This window comes from Pristiophorus japonicus, chromosome 8 (genome assembly GCF_044704955.1).
Source record: "Pristiophorus japonicus isolate sPriJap1 chromosome 8, sPriJap1.hap1, whole genome shotgun sequence".
Taxonomy (NCBI): domain Eukaryota; kingdom Metazoa; phylum Chordata; class Chondrichthyes; family Pristiophoridae; genus Pristiophorus; species Pristiophorus japonicus.
The window spans coordinates 170183318-170197601 of record NC_091984.1 but is presented as its reverse complement, the minus strand read 5'-3'; the positions used below and the strand labels follow the sequence as shown (position 1 = coordinate 170197601).

The following is a 14284-nucleotide window of genomic DNA, read 5'->3' as shown; positions in this document are numbered from 1 at the left end:
TGTAGAGGGAGGCTTTACTCTGTATCTAACCTCCTGTACCTGCCCTGGGAGTGTTTGATGGGACAGTGTAGAGGGAGCTTTACTCTGTATCTAATGCACTGTACCTGCCCTAGTATGATGATGCGACAGTGTAGCGAAACCCATGCTGTATCTGCTTGATGTTATTGATGTGTGATTTTGATGACTGGGGGGCAGTGCTGTGTGGCGGGGTCAGGTTGGTGGAGGACCTTTGCCTTACGGATGTGTAGTGTAAGGCCCATGCTTTCGTACGTCTCGGTGAAGATGTTGACGGTGGCTTGGAGTTCGGTCTCTGTGGCGTTCCACACACGGCACTGCCCCTCGGTCATCAAAATCCATGGCACGGCCTTGGACAATGTGGACCATTTTCCATACGTCGGGAGCCTACTATCAGCAAAGGCAGACATCGATGACGAGGTTCAACACCGCCTCCAGTGTGCCAGCGCAGCCTTCGGTCCCCTGAGGAAGAGAGTGTTTGAAGACCAGGACCTCAAATCTGGCACCAAGCTTATGGTCTGCAGTGCAGTAGTGATACCCGTCCTCCTCTATGGCTCAGAGACATGGATCATATAGAGTAGGCACCTCAAAGCGCTGGAGAAGTTCCACCAGCGCTTCCTCCGCAAGATCCTGCAAATCCACTGGGAGGATAGACGCACCAACGTCAGTGTTCTCGCTCAGGCCAACATCCCCAGCATCGAAGCACTCCAAGCCATCATCAACATCTTCACTGAGGCGTACGAAAGCATGGGCCTTAAATTACACAAAGGGCTCCACCAACCTGACCCTGCCTCACAGCATTGCCCCCCGGTCATCAAAACCACACATCAATAACATCAAGCACTCCCAGGGCAGATACAGCATGGGTTTCTCTACACTGTCCCATCAAACATACTAAGACCACACAGGAGATGTTCCCTGAAACACCAGCCTTTACTCTAATAGAGGGAGGGATCTACAAAAATGTAACCAGCCTAAATATAAACAAAAAAGAAAAAGAGAGCATAGGAAAGAGTAAAGTAAGGCAGGACATTGATGGCCAGGGAATAGAGTTATAGAACAGGAGTCTAAAACGATGGTTAAACATAAAGTGAGAGGAAATCCTATTAAAAATGAGTTCAACTGTCTGTACAGCAATATACACAGTGTCCGTAATAAAACGGGAGCTGGAGGCAATCATGCATTGCGAGGAACCAGACGTAGTAGGGATTACTGAGACATGTTTGAGAAAAATCATGATTGGGAATTAAACATTGCAGGGTATAACATATTTAGAAAAGATAGAGAGGGAAAAAGGGGGAGATGGAGTAGCTGTACTTATTCGGGATAACATAATGGCAGTAGAAAAATGTGACGCAGCTATCAGCAAGACAAAAATAGAATCCATATGGATAGAGATAAAAGATAATAAAGGATCAATCACACTGATAGGGATGGTCTACAGACCCCCTAATAGTGGAAGGGAGGTGGAGGAAGAAATATGCAGACAAATTAGGGAAATTAGTAAAAAACATAGAATAATAATCATGGGGGATTTCAACTACCTGGACATTAATTGGACAGAAGAGGTGGGTAAAGGGGATAAGGGAATGGAGTTGCTACAATGTGCACAGGACTCCTTTCTAACCCAATATGTAAAAAGCCCAACAAGGGAGGATTCACTATTGGATCTAGTAATGAGGAATGAACTAGAGCAGATAAGAGAAGTAAAAGTAGGGGATATTTCTAGGCAATAATATAATACGCTTTAAGATGATAATTGAGAAGGACATAAGTCTGATGAAAACCAAGTTAACCGATTGGAGAAAAGCTGATTTTGAAAGACTAAGAATAGAACATGGGAAAATAAAATGGGCAACAATATTGGCAGAAAACAATGTAGAACAGCAATGGGAAACATTTAAAATGGTGTTCAACAGAGTCCAGGAACAATATATTCCACGAAAAGGAAAGAACAAACTAAACACTAATGAGACTCCGTGGATGAATAAAACCATAAGGGAACAATTGAGGGTAAGGAAAGAGCCATACATTAAGTACATAGACAGCAGGGGAGTGCATGATAAGGGAGAATATGAAGAGATTAGGAGAGGTCAAAAAACCAATTAAGAAGGGAAAGAGGAACCATGAAATTAAGTGACCAAGGAACATAAAACAAAATAGTAAAATATTTTACAGGCATATCAATAGAAAAAGGAAGATTGGGATGGGAACAGGGCCATTCAGGGATAAACATGGCAATACCACAGGTAATGATAGAGAGATGGCAGAAATATTAAATCATTATTTTACTTCAGTATTTACCAGGGAGATAGAACATTGGACAATGAGATTAGTAATGAGAGGTGCATTTAAAATAAAAAGAGGATGTATTAAATAAACTAATCAAACTCAAAGAGGATAAAATCCCAGATCCGAATGCATTGCATCCATGCATTTTAAAAGAATCTAGGGAAGAGGCATTACTACACATATTTAATAATTCGCTAGAAAAAGGTGTAATGCCAAAGGACTAGTGGATAGTTAACGTAATACCTATATTTAAGAAGTGGATAGAACATGTCCAGGGAATTATAGACTAGTCAGCTTAACATTGATGGTAGGAAAAATAATGGAATCCCACTAAAGGAGAAAATAGAAGAACATCTAGAAACCAAAAATATAATCATGAATAGTCAGCATGGATTTCAAAAGGGAAAGTCTTGCTTGACCAACCTCATTGAATGTTTTGTAGAGATAACAGAGTACACAAGGGTAATGCAGTAGATGTAATTTATCTAGATTTCCAAAAGGCCTTCGATAAGGTAGCCCATAATAAACTGATGAACAAGGTCAGAGAATGCAGAGTTAGGGGACAAGTAGCAGAATAGATAGCTAGCTGGCTTCAAGACAGAAAGCAGAGAGTAGAAGTCAAGGATAGCTTATTCACAGTGGCAGAAGGTGGGTAATGGTGTTCCACAAGGATCAGTGCTGGGACCACTGATGTTCACAATTTATATTAACGATTTAAACTTTGGAATCAAAATCACAATTTCTAAATTTGCGGATGACACCAAATTGGGGTGGGACAGGGGGTGGATAGTTAATATTGAGGAGGACTGCAACAAATTACAGGAGGACATTAATAAACTTGCAGAATGGGTATATAATTGGCAAATGAAGTTCAACACAGGTAAATGTGAGGTATTACATTTTGGTAGGAAGAATAGGGAGGTCCCTTATTACTTGAAGGGTACGAGTTCAGGTAGGGTAGAGGAACAAAGAGATCTCGGAGTACAAATATATAAATCACGAAAAGTTGCGACAAGCATATGAGGGAGAAGGGAATAGAGGGTTACACTGATAGATTTAGATGAGGAAAGACGGGAGGAGGCTCAAGTGGAGCATAAATGCCGGCATGGACTGGTTGGGCCGAATGGGCTGTTTCTATGCCGTATATCCTATGTAATCCTATGTATTTAATGCTCTCTGCTATAATGTGCATTGCTTATAGCTCTGGCTTTGAATGAGGTGCCTTGCTCATCCAATTACATTTTTGAAATGTGTAGTTTGCTTCTGCTGGACAACTGAGCTCCAGTGCTTGGTTTGTCCGATACCACCAGCATTACTGAAATCTGACCTTCGTAACAGGCCAGCGCTGTCTGATTGTATTTTGTTGCTTTCAGAGCAGAGTGAGGGTGCTGAAGATTCTGAGGTTGAGGAAGCTCTGCTGGTAAGTAGTGGGTGTTGGGGGTAGAGGGAGGCTGGTTGGAAGCTGTGATCTGATTGGTTGACCATTTATGCCACAGGTGTGATGACTAACTCTATGGTGTTAATAGAACTCGTTTTACAAACGTCATCAGATTTTCAGTTGACGGCTTCTCGGGACGCTAATGGCGGCGGGGCGGTAAATTTAGCGCCCTATAGGAGTTTGCGCCTCCGTCCGGAAAATTCGCCCGGAACTGAGTGACAATGATCGGGGCACTAAATCAGACGTTACACACCTGTGCTCGGCCGCCCCAACTGAGAACCGCCGAGCAAAAAAAGCTCAGTTCCTTGCGCACGCGCAGAGGTGTTCAATAGTTCCCGAAGCCCAGCCGCACGTTTAGGGCGTGGCGATATCGGTTTGCGTCTGCACAGATCCACCTGTGCACCTCGAACAGAGCGGGAGAAATGGCACAGCAGGAAGGACGCCAGAGAGCACGCTGCTTCTCAGCCATGGCCGCTGAGGCACCGATACAGGTCATCGAGAGGAGGTGGCCTGCTTCACATCTCGCTGGAGGACGGAGGCCCGTGCCAAGAGTGTTTCAGGGGATTTGGAGGCAGATTGCACAGGAGGTCTCTGCGACAGACACGGTCCCTCGAACTGCATCCCAATGTCGCCAGAGGTTTAATGACCTCATGAGGGTCATCAGGGTGAGCACCCGTTACATTTAGGCACCCCTGCCGTGATTGCAAGATCACTGTCTCACACAATGTAAAGTCTTTGAGGAAGCTGCCCCTTCTCTGTGTGTTCCAGGCCATGGTGTGGGTTGGTGAAGCCACCCGGAGGCTCACTTCACCAGTCATGCCCAGTGCATTCAGGCAGCACAGACCCTCTTATCCCCTGTTCATTCTCACCCCTCCTCACACTACCCTTTGACTCTTGATCTGCGTTGGGCAAACGTCGCCCTGAGCCGTAATCCTAGCCGGCTCTCACCTCCTCCCAGCCTTCCCACCTGCTCAGGGTGCAGCCACGCAGATTGTACTGGACATATTTACACTCCCAGACAGTAGGAGCTACTCTCCTGTGGAAGGCACATGTGTCATACGATGAGCTGCAAACTCACTCACACCTTGTTCTTACTGTAGGCGACATTGGCGCACAATGGTCGGGAGCAGCAGTGGATCGGAGGTGGAGAGCCTGATCTGCAGGACCTCACTGAGGTGGAGCAGCAAGTGTCGGCCCTCATGGGCATCCTAGTTGGCACGGTGGCGTCCGGAGAGGCAACGACCCGTATGGGTAGTGACGGTATGTGAATGGTGTTAGTGATTTATGTGAGTTCCTTGACCCTTGATATCAAGTGGCCTGCCCCCTTTACGTAGACATGTCCAATGCCACCTTCCTCTTATCTCCCTACCCTGCTGCTAACCACACGTCTGTCGCTTTGTGCTTACAGATGACCAGCCAGAAGCCCAGCAGCCTGCCCCTGAGCCATCAACATCTGGGGACGGGGGAGATGACGAGGAAGGGGACGACAATGTACTCACTGAGCGGGAGACCCCATCAGTCCCACCGAGTGCGAACACAACATCGGGGGAGAAGGCTGATTTTGAGGGGTTTGATGACTCTGAGGCTCCCGGCCCCAGGGGACTTCAGCAACTCCCAGCGGGAAGGGAAGCTCGGAATCCAGCTCCCCGGAGGCTGAGTCGGCCCAGGAGTCCCGCTGAGAGACGGGCAGACGAGGACCTGGACTTGATGTCTCTGTCCGGGGAGACCACGCAAATGCAGCAAGACTTCAGGGGGGCATTGGAGAGGGTCGTGCAGAGCATCGACGCACTTGCTGTCAGTGTGGGGGAGGCCGCCTCAAGCATTGCCCGTGCCTCTCAGGGGTCCAACGAGCCCCTCCTTGCCCGCTCACAGAGGGAGATGGGCTTGACGAGCGACAGTGGAGTCTCAGCGGGGATGACGCGTGCCATGGTTGACGTGGCAGCAGCCATCGCATCGCAGGCTCAAGCCACGCAAGAACTTCGTGATGTGATGTTGTCAGTGATTGCTGGCATGAACTCGCAGACTGCTGCATTTCAGGCTCAGTGTACTCTGAGTCAGTCGCAGAGTGATGCTGTGCAATCACTGACAGCTGCCATCCTCTCTGAGTTACCCACAGTCCGACGTGGAAATGATGGGGCAGGAGCAGGCCAGCAAGATGTGCTCACACATGGTTCTCCGGATGCTGACGCTCCGCCCCATATGAATGGCAGTGGGCCCCTGGAAATGGAAAGTGCTGTCCTTCCTCAAGATGACAGCATTCCGGCTCCCACCACAGCCCCTCCGCCTTTGCACCGACCGCAGTCTACTCCCGAGCCATCCCAGCCTGCTGCCGCCCATGCTGAGGCGGTGGAGTCCAGGCCCAGAGCTGGTTCAGGGTGTCCTGGAAGGCCGTCTGCTTCACACTCACAGCAGCTCTCAAGCAGCCTTGCTGTCGGCACTGAGGCCACATTGAGGAGGAGCAGTAGGCGTGGGAGGGGGGGGAAATGTCGGGCGAAGTCCGATTGGCGACATTGACCACCATGGACATGCAATCCCAATATAAATAATGTCTGTAAGTATGGTGTTACATTGTTGCTCTTCGTTGTGTTTGTTGTGTTTTGTTTTGTTACTGGGGGGAGGGAGAGGGAGAGGGGGTAGGTTTGGTTCTGTTGGTTGAGGCGCCGATGTTGGTGTCGTTAGAAAAATATTACTTTGACCATTTTACATTGGTGTCTTGTGTCTGATTGTGGACTTTAACGGAGCTGTGCCATTATGGTGGCACATAGCACGGTCAGTATTGGCTGCATCCCTCAGATTCCCCCATTCAAGAGAACTGATCCATTATGAGCCGCTGATGTGCGGCTCTTGGTCCGGCACCGTCGCTAAGCTGCCTCCTCCGAGGATGGTGCTCCTCCTGGTGTGGCTGGCGATTCGGGGACTCGCCAGGTTCCTGTTCCTTGCCCTCCTCCTCCTGAAGTGGACCTGCAATCCCCACTAACAATGCCTGGCCCCTCGTGATGGCCAAGTTGTGGAGCATGCAGTACAATGCAATGAATTCCGACACCTGTTGGGGTGAGTATTGAAGGTTGCCTCCAGAGCGGTCCAGGCATCAGAAACACTGCTTCAGCACCCCAATTGTCTGTTCGATAATGTTGCGACGCTCCGCTTCTGTGGTGGGGTTCCAGAGGGGGGTCATTAGCCAGGTAGCCAGGCCGTATCCTTTATCCCCGAGCAGCCAGCCGCACCCTTCCCGTGGTGGCCGAAATAATCGTGACAGAGTGCTCTCACACAGGATGTACGCATCATGTGCGCTCCCCGGATAGCGGGCATTCACTGCGAGGATGCGCTGCGTGTGGTCACACACCAGCTGTACATTTAGGAAGTGGTATCTCTTTTGGTTTCTGAATAACTTTGAATTGTGGAATGGTGTTCGCAAGGCCACACGTGTGCGGTCAATGGCTCCTTGAACCCTCAGGAAGCCCGCAATCCTGCCAAACCCACATGATCGTGCATTCTGGCTCTCCCCACTTATTGGGAACATTATGAAGTCCATTCTGCAGGCATAGAGAGCCTTTGTGACATGGCAAATGCAGCGATGTGCAGCGTGCTGAGAGATGCTGCATATGTCCCCTGCTGCTGCCTGAAAGGAGCCGGAGGCATAGAAGGCCAGCGCCACAGTAACCTTCACCTCGATGGGCAGCACAGTCCTGGTGCCAATGTGAGGCTGCAGGTCTGCCTGTAGGAGATGGCATATCTCTGTCAGCACTTCCTTTCAGAAGCGCAGCCTTGTCACACACTGCTCCTCAGGGAGCTGGAGGTATGAGCGTTGCTGCCTGTAAACCCATGGGGGGGTAAGCCCCCTGTCCAGATGTCTTTGGCCTCGCCTCATCCGTGGCCCGACATGGCCAACAGCCCTTTTATCTTGCCACCATCTAACAAGAGCATGGAATAGGAGACGTTGGCGAACTAGTAATGCTCCCATTAAATTATTTCACTGAAGTTGTAAGGACCGTGTAATGGCAGATAAAGTCTGAGGTTCACGCAGCGTGCTGTGCACAAACATTGCAGTTAATGTGACCTCCTCCCTCACTTTAAATACCCTGCAAATAGCGCCAACTCGACAGTGGGACCATCTGTTTTTTCCGGCGTGACCACGGGCGGATGTTAAATGCGGCATAACCACCTGATTTACTGACCAGGGTGCTAGCGGGGTGTTGCACAACGACGGACGTCATGATCTGAATGTGACCACAGAGCGAGGCGGGAGCGTTCTGTGCCGCCGCAAAACCGCCACGGAATTTTCTGGCGGGGCGCTGGAAACATAAGCTGGCATCCCGGGCGAGAAGCATTTAGATACCTTTTACCGCCCATCCACGGGGCACGTACAGAGAGGCAGTCCAACCATACGTCAGGGAGGGGCTGGAACAGGTTAATGTGGCCTGCTTTGGACCTGGGACCAGTTAGAGAAAAGCTCCTCGATAACTGAAGAAGTTTCAAGCTGGGTGAACCCTCCTTTGCATTCTTGTCTCTTTCTCCATGGAACATCGAAAATATAAATCGCCTTTTCACAGCCCCAGGATGTCCCAAAGACTTTTCTGATCAATGGATTTGGTTTTTTTTGGAAGTGTCTGCACTGTTGTTATGGTAGCAACACAGCAAGCAATTTGTTCACAAGTAACAAATTAGATAAATGTTTTAGCGATGTTGGTTGAGGGATAAATATTAGCCAGGACACTGTGGAAAACTTCGAAATGGGATCTTTTACATCCACCTGAGAGAGCAGACAGGGCCTCAGTTTAACGTTTCATCTGAAAGACAGCACCTCCAACAATGCAGCATTCCCTCAGCACTGCACTGGAGCGTCAACCTGGATATTGTGCTCACGTCCCTGGAGTGGGACTTGAACCCACAACCTTCTGACTCAGAGGCAAGAGAGTACTGCCCACTGAGCCACAGGTGACACTTGGAAGGTGTGGCTCTCAGGATTTGATACTCCCTTGCCCCTCGCAAATGTAGGATGATGTCTCTTTTCCCGTTGCAAAGCAGCACAGTGCAAGGCACAGGACACGCCACGGCGACCCGTAATGCCCGTCACAGGACACGCCACGGCGACCCGTAACGTCCGTCACAGGACACGCCACAGCGACCCGTAACGTCCGTCACAGGACACGCCACGGCGACCCGTAATGCCCGTCACAAGACACGCCATGGCGACCCGTAACGTCCGTCACAGGACACGCCACGGCGACCCGTAACGTCCGTCACAGGACACGCCACAGCGACCCGTAACATCCGTCACAGGACACGCCACAGCGACCCGTAACGTCCGTCACAGGACACGCCACGTCCACCCGTAATGCCCGTCACAAGACACGCCATGGCGACCCGTAACGTCCGTCACAGGACACGCCACGGCAACCCGTAACGTCTGTCACAGGACACGCCACGGCGACCCGTAACGCCCATCACAAGACAGGCCACGGCGACCCGTAACACCCGTCAAAGGACACGCTATAGCGACCCGTAACTCCCGTCATAGGACACGCCATAGCGACCCGTAACACCCGTCACAGGACACGCCATAGCGACCCGTAACACCCGTCACAGGACACGCCACGGCGACCCGTAACGCCCGTCATAGGACACGCCACGGCGACCCGTAACACCCATCATAGGACACGCCACGGCGACCCGTAACACCCGTCATGGGACACTCGACGACGACCCGTAATGCCTGTCACTTCGCAATTGTACATTTTGCTCCAACTTAGTCCCGCCACCTTAGCAGCTAGCACCTTTGTAAAGTGTTGGCCCGGGGAGGGAGGGAGGGACTCCTGTCACTGTGACGCTCTCTAGTATTCCCTACTGTTGTTGTGCTTGCAGGCCAAGCTTTCGCATCACCACCAGGAGAGGACCTCGACACGAGAGGGCCCAGCTCACCTCCAGACCCTCCCAGCAGGTAACGAGGTGCCACCACCCAGCAAGCATCTCTTTCCTTTTTGACAACTTTTGGTTAGACCTCAGTTGGAGTATTGTGTCCAATTCTGGGCACTGCACTTTTGGAAGGATGTCACAGTGTTAGAGTCAGGTTGATGAAGAGATTTACCAAAATGGTACTGAGAATGAGGGAATTCAGTTATGTGGAGAAGCTGGAATTGTTCTCCTTAGAGCAGAGAAAGTTAAGGGACGATCAGAATTATAAAGGGTTTAGATAGCGAGAAACTGGCAGAAGGGTCGCTAACCAGATTTAAGGTAATTGACAAAAAAGCCAGGGGGTAGATGAAGATAAATTTATTTGCACAACAAGTTGTTATGATCTGGAACGCGTTGCCTGAAAGGGCGGTGGAAGCAGATTCAATAGTAACTTTCGGAAGGGAATGGGATATGTATTTAAAAAGTAAATATTTGCTGGCCGATGGGGAAGGGGCAGGGGAGTGGGACTAATTGGATCGCGCTTTCAAGGAGCCAGCACAGGCACCACGGGCCGAATGGCCTCCGTTTGTGCTGTATGACTGAGTTTTCCCACATTCCCTGACCTGCTCCTCCCCGGGGGCCACACTTGCTAAACCGCTGTATCACATTAAAGGGAAGTGGAGCTGAGTCCATGATCAGATCAGCCATGATCTTATTGAATGGCGGAGCAGACTCGAGAGGCCAAATGGCCCTCCTCCTGCTCCTAATTCTTATGTTCTTATAAAGAAATCGGGCGTCCCGCCAGATTGACGCTGGGACAGGCTGAATGCCGACCGATCGGGCTGGGCGTTGGCTTCGGTGGACCAGGTTTGTTGACATGCTGGTGGACTCCCGGTGCTGCTTGGCGGCCCAGCTCAGGTGGAGGGTCGGCACACAGCTGGGCCGCCCCTGCCCTGGTGTAATGTGACTGGAGATGCTGATTGAAGATCAGAAACATTCTGGGGTTGGATTTCCCCACCTTGCAAGATGGCCCCTTTAAATTTTAAACCCAGTCTCCGGTGCTGTAACAATGTTGGATGCCAGCAACGCACCAGGTGATATTGGCAGTTTTCTCGTCATGAACATCTAATTTGAATACCTCACCCAAGTATAGGACGTATTCGTTGTCCAGGGCCCTGGTGAGACTGCACCTGGAGTATTGTGTGCAGTTTTGGTCTCCTTACCTAAGAAAGGACATACTTGCCATAGAGGGAGTGCAGCGAAGGTTCACCAGACTGATTCCTGGGATGGCAGGACTGTCTTATGAGGAGAGATTGGGTCAACTAGGCCTGTATTCACTAGAGTTTAGAAGACTGTGAGGGGATCTCATTGAAACGTATAAAATTTTGACTGGGTTGGACAGACTGGATGCGGGGAGGATGATTGTCCAGGCTGGGAAGTCTAGAGCAAGAGGTCACAGTCTCAGGATACGGGGAAGGAAATTTAGGACCGAGATGAGGAGAAATGTTTTCACTCAGAGGGTGGTGAACCTGTGGAATTCTCTACCACAGAAGGCTGTGGAGGCCAAGTCACTGAATATATTTAAGAGGGAGATCGATAGATTTCTAGAAACAAAAGGCATGAAAGGGTATGGGGAAAAAGGGGGAATATGGTGTTGAGATACAGGATCAGCCATGATCATATTGAATGGTGGTGCACAGTCGAAGGGCCGAATGGCCTACTGCTCCTATTCTCTATGTTTCCGTGGCCAGGTATGGCAGGACGTACTGGACGTGGTGCTGGATGCCAGGGAGCAGGTGAAATGGATCCCCGACTGACCACCTACTGTGGAATCCTTTGCAAATTATATATTTTTAAAATTTGCTCATGGGATGTGGGCATCGCTGGCAAGGCCGGCATTTATTGCCCTTGTGAAGACGGTGGTGAGCTGCCGCCTTGAACCGCTGCAGTCCGCGTGGTGAAGGTACTCCCACAGTGCTGACTTTGTTGTAGCTGTTTGGTATAATATTGTTATTTGGTACAGTTAAGAGTCAACAACATTGCTGTAGGGGTCTGGAGTCACATGTCGGCCAGACCGGGTAAGGGCGACAGATTTCCTTCCCTAAAGGACATTAGTGAACCAGATGGGTTTTTCCAACAATCCGGTAGTTACATGATCACCTTTACTGATACCAGCTTTTCATTCCAGATTTATTTAATTAACTAAATTTAAATTCCCCAGCTGCCATGGTAGGATTTGAACTCACATCTCCAGATCATTAGTCCAGGCCTCTGGATTACTAGTCCAGTAACATAACCACTGTGCTACCGTATCCCTAGTCTTAGGTTATTACCATGGAATCATTTTGAAATTACAGCGCAGAAAACCAGGCCCATTGTATTGATGCTTATCCTCAATAATAACAGTACTTCTAACCCCATGTACCTGCCCTGTTCCCATATCCCTTTACTCCCTTTACCTTCACCCTCCTATCTAACCCATTCTTCAAAGTTAACATGGTTTCAGACTCAGGCACTGCTCTAGTAGTGCATTCCACAGTCTCGCAACCCTCTGTGTGGAATCGTTTCTCCGGCTCTCTGTCCTAATCTCTTACATTTAATCTTAAATCTACAATCACCAGAAACAGTCTGTTTCTATCACCCCTGTCCCATCTCTTCATCATTTCAAAAACCTTCATCAAATCATCCCGTCATCTCCTCTCTCCTAATGTAAACAGTCCCAGTTTTTGTGTCTTTCTTCACATTTGTATTTTCTCATACCAGCCAGCATCCTAGAGTGGAGCCCAAAATGGCACACAGTACGCCAACTGTGGTCTTACTGAGGTTTTAGAGAGATTCACCATCACAACTCCACGTTTATATTCTGTGCCTCTTGCCATAAAGCCCAGGATCCTGTTAGCTTTGTTTATGGCTTATCTACTGGAGGTTATGCTTTGAATGTCTTGTGAAGCTGCACTCCAAATCCTCCTGTTCACAACATCATACAAATCAGAGAATGATCCACACAGTAGGAGGATATTCGGCCCATCATGCCTGTGCCGGCTCTTTGGTAGCATATCCAATAAGTCCCATTCCCCTGTTTTTCGCCGTAGCTCTGTAATTTTTTTTTCCCTTCAAGTGTTTATCTAATTCACTTTTGAAAATTACGATTGAGTCTGCCTCTACCACCCTCTCAGGCCGTGCATTCCAGATCCTAACCACGCGCTGCGTAAAAACGTTTCTTCTTATGTCTCCTTTGGTTCTTCTGCCAATCACCTTAAATCTGTGTCCTCTGGTTCTCAACCCTTCTGTCAATGGGAACAGTTTCTCTCTAAATACTCTGTCCAGACCACTCATGATGTTGAACACCTCTCAACCTTCTCTGCTCTATGGAGAACAACCTCAGCTTCTCCGGTATCTCCACATAACTGAAGCCCCTCATCCCTGGAATAATTTCCGTAAATTTTTTCTGCACCCTCTCTAAGGCCTTCACATCCTTCCGAAAGTGCGGTGCCCAGAATTGGACACAATACTCCAGTTGAGGCCGAACCAGTGTTTTATACAGGTTCATCATCATTTCCACACTTTTGTACTCTACGCCTCTATTTATGAAGCTAGGATCCCATAAACTATTTTAACTGCTTCTCAACCTGCCCTACCACCTTCAGTGATTTATACACACATACCCCAGGTCTCTCTGATCATGCACCCTCTTCAGGATTGTACCCTTTAGTTTATATTTCCTCTCCTCATACTTTCTACCAAAATGTATCACTTTGCACTTTTGTGTTAAATTTCATCTGTCACGTTCCACCAGCCTGTCGATGTCCTTTTGAAGTCTATCACTAGCCTCCTCACTGTTCATTATACTTCCAAGTTTTGTGTCATCTGCAAATTTTGAAATAGTGCTCCGTACACCCACATCCAGGTCATTAATATATATCAAGAAAAGCAGTGGTCCTAGAACCGACCCCTGGGGAACACCACAATATACCTTCCTCCAGTCTGAAAAACAACCGTTCACCACTACTCTCTGTTTCCTGTCACTTGGCCAATTTCGTATCCATGCTGCCACTGTCCCTTTTATTCCATGGGCTTCACCCTTGCTGGTAAGCCTATCATATGGCACTTTGTCACACGCCTTTTGGAAGTCCATGTATACCACGTCAACTGCATTGCCCTCATCAACCCTCTCTGTTACCTCATCAAAAAACTCAATCAAATTAGTTAAGCACAATTTGCCTTGAACAAATCCATGCTGGCTTTCCTTAATTAATCCATACTTGTCCAAGTGACTGTTAACTTTGTCGCTGATTATTGTTTCTAAAAGCTTCCCTACCACCGAGGTTAAACTGACTGACCTGTAGTTGCTGGGTTTATCCTTACACCCCTTTTTGAACAAATCCTCTGTCACCACCCCTGTTTCTAAGGAGGATCCGAAGATTATGGTCAGTACCGACGTGATTTCTTCCTTCACTTCCTGTTACCTCCTGTTAAGGAGATCTTACTGCAGTTGTACAGGGCCTTGGTGAGGCCTCACCTGGAATATTGTGTTCAGTTTTGGTTTCCTAATCTGAGGAAGGACGTTCTTGCTATTGAGGGAGTGCAGCGAAGGTTCACCAGACTGATTCCTGGGTTGGCAGGACTGACAAAAGAGGAGAGACTGGA

At 48.9% G+C, this 14284-nt stretch overlaps 1 protein-coding gene across 4 annotated transcripts in view; it reads left to right on the top strand.

Moving 5' to 3' along the window:
- LOC139268813 (protein PML-like) overlaps positions 1–14284 on the top strand; it is a 72541-nt gene that overhangs the window by 26474 nt on the left and 31783 nt on the right. For 2 of the 4 annotated variants that reach the window (XM_070887528.1, XM_070887526.1), the window contains exons 4-5: positions 3681–3727; positions 9608–9683. In XM_070887528.1, the coding sequence (XP_070743629.1) occupies positions 3681–3727; positions 9608–9683 (123 nt within the window). Of the gene's footprint in view, positions 1–3680; positions 3728–4845; positions 5006–5153; positions 6274–9607; positions 9684–14284 lie in introns of those variants that run through there. The other 2 variants (XM_070887529.1, XM_070887527.1) reach the window with 2 other exon arrangements.